The 13513-nt window shown below is 39.0% G+C and overlaps 1 protein-coding gene across 1 annotated transcript in view; it reads left to right on the top strand.

Annotated features, from left to right (window-relative positions):
* The window catches only part of NVL (nuclear VCP-like), a 128520-nt gene that overhangs the window by 32274 nt on the left and 82733 nt on the right, over nt 1-13513 (top strand). The window contains exons 13-17 of the mRNA XM_011929511.1: nt 2471-2588; nt 4402-4546; nt 8843-9092; nt 10573-10791; nt 12490-12594. Coding sequence (XP_011784901.1) covers nt 2471-2588; nt 4402-4546; nt 8843-9092; nt 10573-10791; nt 12490-12594 — 837 coding nt within the window. The remainder of the gene's footprint in view (nt 1-2470; nt 2589-4401; nt 4547-8842; nt 9093-10572; nt 10792-12489; nt 12595-13513) is intronic.

Raw genomic sequence — 13513 nt, 5'->3', positions numbered from 1 at the left:
TTAATAGTAAAGACATTACACAATGAATTAGGACAACAATTTAAATTTGCTTTAAGTGTTCCTTTGTGGGAGAGGACACTACACTTTTACTCAATGAAGAGAAACATTTTTACAGTCCAGAGGTCTTTTATTTTTTAACACCTATTATGCCATGTATTCACAGGGAAGAGATTCCAGCAGCTCAGGCTCCTTCCTTTTGGTTCTCAGAGTGCACTTCTCTGGGTGGAGCACGCTGATGCTTTCCCTTTTGCTTCTTTTTTCTGATCATTTTCCTCCACACGTTTCAGAAAGCTATCACGGCTCTTAGAGAGAGTGCTTAATGTGCTCAGTATGCACATTGATTCTCATACATCGATTATTTTCTTGGCAAGAATCTTGCCCTTAACTTGCTGCTTTACAACAATGCCAGCAGCATGCTGGATAATGTTATAAACTCTTCCAGTTTTGCGGTGGTAACACTTGTGGGACATTCCTTTTTGAACAGTACCCATTCCCTTGATGTCTACAGTATCACATTTCTTCCTTTCCTTTTCCTTTTCCTTTTCTTTCTGACAGAGTCTTGTTCTGTCGCCCAGGCTGGAGTGCAGTGGCACAGTGTCGGCTCACTGCAATCTCCGCTTCCTGGGTTCAAGCAATTCTCTTGCCTCAGCCTCCCAAGTAGCTGGGATTACAGGCATGCACTACCCACCAGGTAATTTTTTTTTTTTTTTTATGAGATGGAGTCTCTCTCTGTTGTCCAGGCTGGAGTGCAGTGGCGTGATCTCAGCTCACTATAACCTCCGCCTTCCGGGCTCAAATAATTCTCCTGCCTCAGCCTCCCGAGTAGCTGGGATTACAGACATGCACCACCACGCCCTGCTAATTTTTGTATGTTTAGTAGAGATGGGGTTTCACCATGTTGGCCAGGCTGGACTTGAACTCCTGACCTCTGGTAATCTACCCGCCTTGGCCTCCCAAAGTGCTGGGATTACAGGAGTGAGCCATGGCGCCCAGCCTACAATATCACATTTCTTATAGATTTGCATATATATATAGCCAAAAGAACAGCTCCATGTTTTCTGAAAGGCTTAGAGAACAACTATCAGGTGCCTCTCCTCTTTCCCTTTGTGTTCATCATTTTGGTTAATGACTGGCAGATGGCAGTTCCAACTGAAAAGGCCATTTTAAACATTTTTAAGTGTACAATTCTGTGGCATTAAGTACATTCATATTGTTGTGTAATCATTACCCACATCCATTTCCAGAACGTCTTCATGTTCCCACACAGTAACTCCCCATTCCTCTCTCCCACCAGTCCCTGGCCACCACCACCATTCTACTTTTTGTCTCAATGAATTTGGCTACTCTCGGTAGCTGATCCTTACCTCTTAACTTATTCTTTCTGAACCATATCTAGTTTATTTCTAAAAACAAAACAAAACAAAAAGCTGGAGGTGATCTTTACACTGATGTATTAAAACTTTACCATCCTTCCTTATTCAGTGTAGCCTTTAAAATAAGCTTCTGGTACTTTTAAGTGTGGATGCTGGGAAAGTTCTGGAGATGGATAGTGGTGACGTTTACACAACAGTTTGAAAATTTTTTTTTTCTTTTTTTTTTTTTTTTTGAGGCGGAGTCTCGCTCTGTCGCCTGGACTGGAGTGCGGTGGGCCGGATCTCAGCTCACTGCAAGCTCTGCCTCCCGGGTTTACGCCATTCTCCTGCCTCAGCCTCCTGAGTAGCTGGGACTACAGGCGCCCGCCACCTCGCCCGGCTAGTTTTTTTTTGTATTTTTAGTAGAGACGGGGTTTCACCGTGTTAGCCAGGATGGTCTCGATCTCCTGACCTCGTGATCCGCCCGTCTCGGCCTCCCAAAGTGCTGGGATTACAGGCTTGAGCCACCGTGCCCGGCCCTGAAAATATTTAATGCCACTAAACTATATACCCAGAGTGGTTAGAATGGTAAATTTTATGTGTATTTTTCACAGATTTTTTTAAAAGCTTCTGGTGCTTCTCCAATTTCCTCTTATAGCAAATTATAGAGAAAGGCTTGGAGATTCTTATGTTGGTAGAAACCCTCATAAAGTTTCTAGTAAGCTTGGTTTTGCTAATTTAAAGTTTATAAACTTGTTGTCTTAATTTTTTTTTCTGTGCATACGCTTATCCAAAATCATTGTTTCTGTTTCATAGCATAGCAAATGTATCTAATTTACAAAAGAATTTCAATAGATTTATCACAAAACATGCATTGATGGAGAGACTATGAATGTGTAACCCTATCTGTGGTCCCTTCCTGTGTACTTTTAATCATCTTGGTTCTCTTAAGTCAGATACAAATCAGAAGTAATACATGTGAACTGCCTTTTTTAGGGTTATTCTTTTGGCAAATGATCCTTGACCTTTAAGATTTTTTTAAAAACGTTTATGCTTAACTGTGCTTCAGTATAGGGGATGTATTTATGGTTGTCTTTTTGTGATATTTTTATTTCTAGTCAAATGCACCGTGTATCATTTTCATTGATGAAATTGATGCTATTACCCCTAAAAGAGAAGTTGCTTCAAAAGATATGGAACGAAGAATTGTAGCCCAACTCCTAACCTGCATGGATGGTTAGTTTAAAATAATAAATTCATTTTAAGAGAATAAATTTTTTAAAATAGTGTAATTAATACATGAAGATATAAAATAATATTCAAATAATAAATATCAAATAGTGTAAAAAAAAAGTCATACTGGGCACATTGGCTCATGCCTATAATCCTAACACTTTGGGAGGCTAAGGTCGGAGGACTGCTTGAGCCTAGTAGTTTGAGGCCAGCCTGGGCAACATAGCAAGATGCTACCTCTAAAAATAAATAAAAAGAAATAGCACTTGTTTTGTGTACACAAGAAAATTTGAAGTATATATTTTATGTTTCTTGCATTACCAAGTTGCAGGTTGCTTCTTCTTCTGATTAGTGGATTGATTGATTGATGAGATAGAGTATTGCTCTGTCACCCAGGTTGGAATGCAGTGGCACAATCACAGCTCACTGCAGCCTTGACCTCCTGGGCTCAAGTGATCCTCCCATTTAAGCCTCCCAAGTAGCTGGGACCACAGGTGTGCACCAGCATGCCTGGCTTTTTTTTTTTTTTTTTTTTTTTTGAGACAAGAGTCTCTCTCTGTTGCCCAGACTTGAGTGCAGTGGCACGATCTCAACTCGCTGCAACCTCTGCCTCCTGGGTTCAAGCTATTCGCCTGCCTCAGCCTCCTGAGTAACTGGGATTACAGGTGCGTGCCACCACACCTGGCTGATTTTTGAGACAGGGTGTTGCCATGTTGTCCAGGCTGGTCTTTTTGTGATATTTTTATTTCTAGTCAAATGAGGCAGGTTGATCACTGGCCTCAGCCTCCTAAAGTGCTGGGATTACAGGTGTGAGCCACTGTGCCTGGGATTTTTTTTTTTTTTTTTTTAAAGACAGTCTCACTATGTTGCCCAGGCTGGTCTTGAACTCCTGGGCTTAGTCTTTCTGCTTCAGCCTCCCAAAGTGCCGGGATTCTGTTTCATTTTTATCTAAAATGTTCTTGTTATGTCTTTGAGGCCTGTATTCCGAGAAAAAGCTTTCATGGCTTCCTGCTGGCTAAAGAACACACTGTATAAATTTATACATGATTTTATGATTTCCTTATGATTTCATCTTACTACTTTCTTGTTACCTGTGAGGGAAATAACCTCAGACTCCCTGCTGTTCAATCCTGGTTCAGTTGAGAGAAATAATACTTAGGAAAGATAAGATTTAAGCCCTCAGTTTTGTCTGTTCCTAGAAATACATTCCTAGATTAAGCCCGAACAGCTGAAGACTATTTTGTATTCCCCTGCTCGAATTAATTTTATCAGTCTATTCTGAGCCACACACACCTCAGCATCCTCCCCAGCCTCCCTGTTGTCCTGCTCACCTTGCATGGATTTGCCATGCATGCTCGATCCTCTGTGCTTTCACTCATACTCTTCTACATAGAATTCCATTAACCTATATATCTGCTTGTTAAAATTCTATTTACCCTTCAAGCCTTTTCTGAAATATTACCACCTCCATGAACCCTCCCTTATTCCTCAGTTGGAATTCATGATGTCTTTTCTTGTATTACCATGGTGCTTTGTTTGTATCTGTTATTATACTTCACAAAATTTGTCTGATGCCATTTTTTTATTTACACACTCAATGTTTCTCAGTAGATTGTGAACTGCTGAGGACAGAGTTTGTATTTTATTTATCCTCCTCATACCTTTTACATATTTGACATTTAATAAATGTTGATTTTATATGTACGTTGCTGTCAAAATCTGTAGTACTTTCTCTTTAACCATGAAATGATTTCTGTAACCATTATTGCCCTCAATGTCAAGTGCGTTGTTCACCACTCTTTCTCTGTCTTACTAGATCTGAATAATGTGGCTGCTACAGCCCGGGTCCTAGTTATTGGAGCTACTAATCGACCAGATTCGTTAGACCCTGCTTTGAGACGTGCAGGAAGGTTCGACCGAGAAATATGCCTAGGTATCCCAGGTGAAGCATCCAGAGAAAGGTATATTCTTATAGAATGAAGTTTGTATGCCACTAAGTCATCTTAACTGAATGGTTTGAAAGTAAGAGGTGAGAAATACCATGTAGCTTTTTCTTTCTCTCTCACTTTCTTTTTGTACCAACTAAATTGATTTGGAAAAGGAGAAGCCCACATTAAGAAAATGATTTATGCTTGGGTGCAGTGGCTCAGGCCTGTAATCCCACCACTTTGGGAGACTGAGGCAGGAGGATCACTTGAGACCAGGAGTTTGAACCTGGGCAACATAGTGCGATACTGTCTCTACAAAAAATCAAATTAGCTGTGCACACACCTGTAGTCCTAGCTACTCAGGAGGCTGAAGCACAGGAGGATTGCTTGAGCCCAGGAGTTCGAGGCTGCAGTAAGTCATGATTGTGCCTCTGCACTCCAATCTGGGTGACAAAGGGAGGCCCCACCTCTGTAAAAAAAAAAAAGGGGGAAGAAAACAATTTACTCCTCAGTAGGATAATTGTTTTTCAGAGGTAGTGATGGACTTATGTATCCCTACTCATTTGTCTAGTCTTACTAACAATGGCTTGCATTCTTTAGTTGGCTGACCAGATTAGTGGCAATGTCTGGAGCTATGGAATACAGTAGAGCCATTTGGTTCACATACAGGTTAAATCTGAGTACCATACTTTCACCTATTGCACTAACCTGTGTGAGACCACAGGTCCTGTTACCAGTAATGAAATGGCAGCCAGACAGTTGAAAGCTGTTTGCTGCAGCACCAGCCTTTCCTAGTAATTGAGCAAATGAATAATGTCCATAGAGCAAATAAACATCCACCAATAACCAGAAATATAACTTCATAAGCAAGACTATCTCAGGAAGCACTGTTGAGGTGGTAGAGTGGAAATCGAGGTAAGAAATGTTCTGAAATACTAGGTCAGGTGTTGTGGCTCACACCTATAATCCTAGCACTTTGAGAGGCTGAGGCGGATGGATCACCTGAGGTCAGGAGTTCGAGACCAGCCTGGCCAACATGGTGAAACCCTGTCTCTACTTAAAATACACAAAAATTAGCCGGGCGTGGTGGTGCACACCCCTAATCCCAGCTACTCAGGAGACTAAGGCAGGGGAATTGGCTGGGAGGTGGAGGTTGCAGTGAGCTGATGTCACGCCACTGCACTCCATCCAGCCTGGGTGACACAGCAAAACCCGGTCTCAAAAAAAAAAAAAAAAAGTATTTAATGAGGAAGGGGTGAACTGAAGATGAAGATCTTGGTGAGGTCCAGGAACAGTGTGGGAGTAATAGCAAGTAATAGCACATATAAGCTCAGACATGTGAGACTGGGCAGAGTGCCGTGTGTGAGATTGTGATCTCAGACAGGGGCCAGATCTAGGTAATGACGAGGTCCAGGGTGTGAGTAAGTGTAAGTGAGGGGAAAGGCCAGACCTGGACAGGATTGGGGTGCAGAGGCAATGAGTAGATGCCCAAACTTTGAGTCAGCGAAGGAAAATTATTCCACCTCTGCCTCCTGTTATCCTTGTCCAATGTTTTTAACATTTCCAAGCTTTTGTTTATTTATCTATAATGCAGTAATATTTATCTATAATGCAGTAGTAATAACAGTAATAACTTTATCTGTAAAGTGATAATACTATAAATTAAAGGCTTCCTGTGAGTATTGAATTAACATAACCTAGCACAGTATCTGACACACAGAATTTTTTGCACAATATCTGACACATAGAATTTTTTTAAATAAGGTAGCTATTGATATCTGTCTCTTTTATTATTTTTTTTTATATATAGAGAGAGGGTCTCACTATGTTGCTCAGGTTCATCTTGAACTCCTGCCCTCAAATGATCCTCCCAATATCATCCAGTACTTCAAAAGCATAAAATTATGGAAAAGTTTCAGCATACATAAAAGGATACCCATATAACTGTTCCAGTTTCTATTGGTGTAAAACAGACCACACCAAAATTTAGTGTCTTACAACAGTACTCATTTTATTGTGTCTCACAGTTTCTGAGGATCAAGAATTTGGAAAGGCCTCAGCTAGATGGTTCTGCCTCACAGTCTCATGTGGCTGCAGTAGCTGGAGCTAAAACAGTGGTAGCTTTCCCCTCTTTTGGAGTTTCTACAGTATAATGACCAGAAATATCCACTTTTTTTAGGGATAGAGTACAACTATGAAAAGGATGTTACTATTTTTTGTTAGCCATTTTCATAACATCCAAAATGTTCTTAGTACAGATAGTCCCCAACTGACAGTGGTTTGGCTTATAGTTTTTCAACTTTACAAAGGGTTTATCATGATGTTTTTGACTTAGGATGGGTTTATCAGGACGTAAACTCATGGTAAGTTGAAGAGTATTTTGTATTCTTATCCATAGTAGCAAATTGGATCTGTGTCTTTTGGAAATAGTTCTTTAGTGGAAAGTTTTCTTGATTCCCATTATTCAGAGTATCCAAGTGAAATTTTAAAAAATTTGTCAGTAATGTTTATCTGCTTCTATTCTGCTCACTTACATGATCCCAAATGATTTTTCTAAAATCTTTATTAGCTTGACATTTGAAATTATTATTCTTTACACATTTATTAATTTTAAAATATATTTGCTTGTCCAAGTTAGTTTATAATACCAAAATATGTAAATAAGAATTAACATTCATTGGTGCATGCCTATAATCCCAGCTACTTGAGAGGCTGAGGCAGGAGAATCACTCGAACCCGGGAGGCAGAGGTTGCGGTGAGCCGAGATTGCACCATTGCACTCCAGCCTGGGCAACAAGAGCAAAACTCCGTCTCAGAAAGAAAAAAAAAAAAAAGAATTAACATTCATTGGTCACTAACTATGGATCAGCCACTGTTTTATGTGCTTTGCGTGTATTCATTTGTAGCAACCGCCCTCTGAATAAGTGCTACTATAATATAGATTGAATAAATGAAGAAACTGAAGCACAAAGGTTAAGTAACTGGCCCAGATTACAAAGGATAACAGAGCTGGGATTCAAACTCTTGCAGTTTGGCTTCAGACCTTTTATCCTGAATATCTTTTTTTATTATTATTCGAGATGGAGTCTTGCTCTGTCATTCAGGCTGGAGTGCAGAGACACAATCTTGGCTCACTGCAACTTCCACCTCCCGGTTCAAGCAATTCTCCTGGCTCTCGTGTAGCTCAGGCTCTCGGCTTTCCTGTAGCTAGAATGACAGGTACCTGCCACCACGCCCAGCTAATTTTTTTTTTTTTCCTGAGACGGAGTCTCGCTCTGCCGCCCAGGCTGGGGTGCAATGGCGTGATCTCGGCTCACTGCAAGCTCCGCCTCTCAGGTTCACGCCATTCTCCTGCCTCCGCCTCCTTAGTAGCTGGGACTACAGGCGCCTGCCACCACGCCTGGCTAATTTTTTGTATTTTTAGTAGAAACGGGGTTTCACTGTGTTAGTCAGGATGGTCTCGATATCCTGACCTCGTGATCCACCCGCCTTGGCCTCCCAAAGTACTGCGATTACAGGCGTGAGCCACTGCACCCGGCCACTCCCAGCTAATTTTTGTATGTTTAGTAGAGATGGAATTTTGCCATGTTGACCAGGCTAATCTCAAACTCTTGACCTCAAGTGATCTGCCTGCCTCAGCCTCCCAGAGTAATTGCAGGCGTGGGATTGCAGGCGTGAGCCACTGCACCTGGTCTCATCTTGAATATCTTTACTGCTTTTAAGTTTTTATTTAGTAGGTCTTATCAGAAATTGTTCAAGATATTCCTTTAACAACAATTATCTAGAAGTCCAGATTTTTATAGATACCATGTTGCCAGTTAGGTTGAACAAGATTTTTCACACGTGTAGTACAGGGGATGAACAGTAAGTAAAGATAAAGTTGGAGATGTAGTTGTCCTCATATAAAATGGGAAGTATATGGCAAGATAATTTTCAATGATGAAGATAATTAATGGTTTGTGTGAATGTGGGGGCTTTTATTTCTGGTAGACAACCATTAATCTACTCTAAAAGTACCCCCATACGTTATTTATCTTATTTCCCCTGTAATGGTATAAATTCTTAAAGGCAAAATATTTTTTAAAAATTCTATGTTTCCTCACAGCATTTAGCATGGTTCCTAACAAAGCAGATATTTACCATAATCCTTTCTGGAATAAGATGGAACATGTAACTTAGCATTTGTTGAGTGAATGAACTATTTGATCTTATATAGTATCCATTTTGATACCTTTGGCAGATGTGAAGGACTTTGAATAAATATAGTTGGTGACTTGTTTTTACTATTAGATTGGGAATCAGAAATTTTTTCGCCTGTCTTTTCTACAGAATACTTCAAACGTTGTGCAGAAAACTGAGGCTTCCTCAAGCTTTTGATTTCTGTCACTTAGCACACCTAACTCCAGGCTTTGTTGGTGCTGATCTGATGGCACTGTGCCGAGAGGCAGCAATGTGTGCAGTCAACAGAGTCTTAATGAAGCTACAGGAACAGGAGAAGAAAGATCCTGAAATGAAAGATTTGCCATCTAAAGGAGTCCAGGAGGAAAGTCTGGGAACTGAGTCCACTTCTGAAACACAGGTGCTTTCTCTAAAGGCATTTTAAATTGTCCTTTTAATGTTCTTTGTGTTATTTTTCATTGAAGCAAGGGTCAGTATAGTTGAGGTTTGTTACTTTCTGTTTTATTGGCATTTAATCTATAGAATAATTATCATTTATACCCATAATGTGTATCATTTCAAAAATACGAGTTGTTTTATGTTTAGTTTATTCTGAATAAATTCATTTTACAATAATGATTATGAGATTCTGGAATGGGGTTGGCAGAGTGTGTGGCCTACCCACCCACCACCTGTTTTTGTAAATTAAAGTTATATTGGAACACAGCCATGTTCATTTGTATACATGTTGCCTCTTTCTGCTTTCGTACTTCACGGCAGAATTCACATAGGAGTCTGCAGCAGAGACCATGGCCCACAAAGCCTACAGTGTTTACGGTCTAGTCCTTTACAGAAAAAGGTTGTCAACCCCTATTTCAGCATTGGCATTTAATTATATCTCCTGATTAACTTTTGGCTAGGTAGATTACAGTGGTCTGTTGACACAACTATATCCACGTCGGTAGCTGCAAACAGCTCTGGAGGACAGTCATATGAATAATAGGGGACATTTATCAATCTAAGATCAGTATTAAATTTTTTAGTTTTGTGAGTCATGAAAATTCAATATATATAGCATTTTATGTAGCATTTTATAGCTTGCACAGATGGCTTCTGTATGTTATATAATTTAATCCCTGTAACCTTATATAAATATCATTATTTTCCCCATTTTATAATCAAAGGCACTAAGCTTAAGAGGTTGTGATTTGCCCAAGCCCATACAGCCTCTACTTTATAGAGCAGGGGCTTAAATCCAGATCTTTTGTTCTCACAGAATTTATTTTTTTCTTAGACATTTGAAACTGCAATTACTTCTGTAAAAAATAACAAACTCATTTGTTTTATAATATTGCATATAAATTAATATTTTATAAATTGAATTAATCGGTTACCTATTTTTTAGACTTATCCTTTCATCTTCACAAAGCAAGAAATCTGCCTTTTAAGATTTGATAGTAATAGGAAAATTGCCTTCCCTCTACTTAGTTGATAAGCCATTAAGGAACCGTATTAACAAATTATACTACCTCCAGCATAACTTTTTTTAATTTCATCCGGATTCAGCTGTTTCTTGAATATTTATAAATGAAACATGGGAAATATCATGGTTGCTGAAATGAATATTTGCCAACTGCTTATATTTGCTATACCTAGCCCTAGTATATAGAAATCATTCTTATATATTTAATTACAATTGGTGTATCTTTACTTGACCAGAGCATATGATCCTTTAGAATAAAATGAGCTTGTCTCATGTCAGAGAGAAAATTATTAAAATACATAGAAGTTCAGGATAGCTTACGGAAATACTACAGTAATAATTTTTATAAGTAGAAAATGTAACTTTTCTATAGCTGTTGTGGTGTTTTTTTATCTTCCCCTCAATTGTTCCCTTCAAGGATGAATTACAGAGGCTGCTGGGGTTGCTAAGAGACCAAGATCCCCTCTCAGAGGAGCAGATGCAAGGCCTGTGCATTGAACTGAATGATTTCATTGTTGCTCTATCCTCAGTCCAACCCTCTGCCAAAAGGGAAGGCTTTGTCACTGTCCCTAATGTGACATGGGCAGATATTGGTGCCCTGGAAGACATTAGAGAGGAGCTCACCATGGCAATATTGGTACGTATATCAGCTGCCAAATATTATTGGCATGTCATGGATTAAGGATCAGAGATAAAGCTCCATGCATGTGTACTAGGTTCTGTGGCTAAACTGACTTAATCACTGTATCTAAATTGACTTGAATGTAGCACTTCTTTCAAGTGCTAAGCCCCCAACAATGGTTTTTCTTTTGTTTGAGATCTGATTTATTTGTTTTTTTTTTTAATTGATATATCACAGTTGTAAATATTTTGGGGGTACATGTGATATTTTGATACATGTATTAAATGTGTAATGATGAAGTCAGAGTCATTGGGATATTCATCACCTCTAATGTTTATGTTTTCTTTGTGTTGGAAACATTATACTTTTTTTTCTTCTAGCTGTTTTGAAATATACTTTTTTCTTCTAGCTATTTTGAAATATACTTTTTTTCTTCTAGCTCTTTTGAAATGTAATTTCCCTACTGGGTTATCAAATACCGGAACTTATTACTCCTATCTAACTATATTTTTTTTACCTGTTAACCAACTTCTCTTCATCATACTCCTCTCCACCTTGCCTTTCCAACCTCTGGTAACCATCAATCAGTTTGCTCTCCATTTCCATGAGATCCACTTTATTAGCTCCTACTATGAGTGTGAATGTGCAATATTTGCCTTTCTGTGCCTGGTTTATTTCACTGACATAATGACCTCTAGTTCCATCCATGTTGCAGCAAATGACAGGATTTCCTTCATTTTTGTGGCTGAATAATACTCCATTGAGACCTATTTTGTGCTGATCCTTTTGGTTGTGCTTCATTGCTATAGGAGTGAGTTTAAACAACCACAAAAACCTTCAGGCTTCATTCAGTCAAGACCAAATTGTTTGACAAAGACTTTCTGAACCTGATCTTATGGGTCAAGGCAATTTTAATGCACGTAAAACTTTGGATTGATTTTTATTTACTTTACTTTTCTACTCATCGTTCTGTGATTCATTAATTGAAATATGATCGATTTAGAGGTATGTACTACTGAAAGAGAAAATACACTGAAATTATAGTCAACAGGTATCTCTGACTTTTAACTATGCAAAAGTTACTGCTGCGTCTGATTTCTTAGAGGAGACCATTGTCTAAACATTTTATAACCTAGATATTTAAATGGTTTTCTAAAAAATATTTGTCAAAATATTATATTGTTATGTCTAAAATGTTCTTCGATGTTACGTTCAAGTATACATTCCTCAAGCGCGGGGACTTTTCTCTTTATCACCACAGGGCATGAACAGGTAAACAGGTACTGTTCATATCTTCAGGCCTCACAGTCATGTTGAAAATAAGCCTGAGAGGCCGGGCACAGTGGCTCCTGTCTGTAATCCCAGCACTTTGGAAGGCTGAGGCAGGTGGATCACCTGAGGTCAGGAGTTCGAGACCAGCCTGGCCAACATGGTGAAAACTTGACTCTACTAAAAATACAAAAATTAGCCAGGCGTGGTGGCATGTGCCTGTAGTCCCAGCTACTCACAAGGCTAAGGTAGGAGGATCGCTTGAACCCAGGAGACAGAAATTGCAGTGAGCCGAGGTAATGCCACTGCACTCTAGCCTGGGTGATAGAGGCACACTCAAAAAATAAAAAAATAAAAAAACATAAAATATATATCTGGAGATAATTTGAACCTGCAGTATAAAATAGACATGTAATGGATCACCACTGGTATCATTCTTTCCAGGCACCAGTACGCAACCCAGACCAGTTCAAAGCTCTTGGATTGGTGACTCCAGCTGGGGTCCTCCTTGCTGGTCCTCCTGGCTGTGGGAAGACTCTGCTGGCAAAGGTATATATGTTCAATTGCATGTAATTTATTTCTTACTATCAGATATGAATTTAACTTTAAATATTACAGTTAGATAAGTTTTATGCATAATTTTTATCAGAAGTTTATTGTAGCAAAACTGACAACTTCATGAAAATTTCCTGCTTTTTTAAATTACAAAGGCACATGATTGAAAAATGTTTATATCAACCATAATCCTATCAATTTTAACATACAATTATATATTTTCTGTGTATTATATTTTAGCTTTTTAGTGAATACTATTCCATAGTTTAAGTTTTTACTTGACTTGGTTTCCTGCTTTGGTATTGTTATTGTTTATAACTTAAATATTTTCCTTTATATTGCTTGTATTTTCTAAAATTGTTTTTTCATAATAGAAAATAAAAATAAGGAAAAGCGTTGTGTGTAATTCACTGCTGTGTATACTATTATTTCATTTCATTGTCAATCCTTCAGATATTTTTCTATGCATACATATCAAAATAATGTCCAACTTTTACATTTTTACATGCATGTTTGCAAACATAAGCTTTTTTTTTTTTTTATCCCCTTTTTGAGACAGAGTCTCATTCTGTTGCCCAGGCTGGAGTGCAGTGGCGTGATCTTGGCTCACTGCAACCTCCGTCTCCCAGGTTCAATCAGTGATCTTGCCTCAGCCTCCTGAGTAGCTAGGATTACAGGCACAGCCACCACGCCTGGCTAATTTTTGTATTTTTAGTAGAGATGGGGTTTCACCATGTTGGTCAGGCTGGTCTCAAACTCCTGACCTCGTGACCTGCCCGCCTCAGCCTTCCAAAGTGCTACCTGCCCGCCTCAGCCTTCCAAAGTGCTGGGATTACAGGCATGAGCCACTAAACCCAGCCACAGATGTAAGCTTTTTTTTTTTTTTTGAGACGGAATCTCGCTCTGCCGCCCA

The sequence above is a fragment of the Colobus angolensis genome, unplaced genomic scaffold (assembly GCF_000951035.1).
Source record: "Colobus angolensis palliatus isolate OR3802 unplaced genomic scaffold, Cang.pa_1.0 Scaffold81, whole genome shotgun sequence".
Lineage (NCBI taxonomy): Eukaryota > Metazoa > Chordata > Mammalia > Primates > Cercopithecidae > Colobus > Colobus angolensis.
Note: the sequence above shows the minus strand (reverse complement) of the source record. Positions and strands in the feature narration are given on the sequence as shown.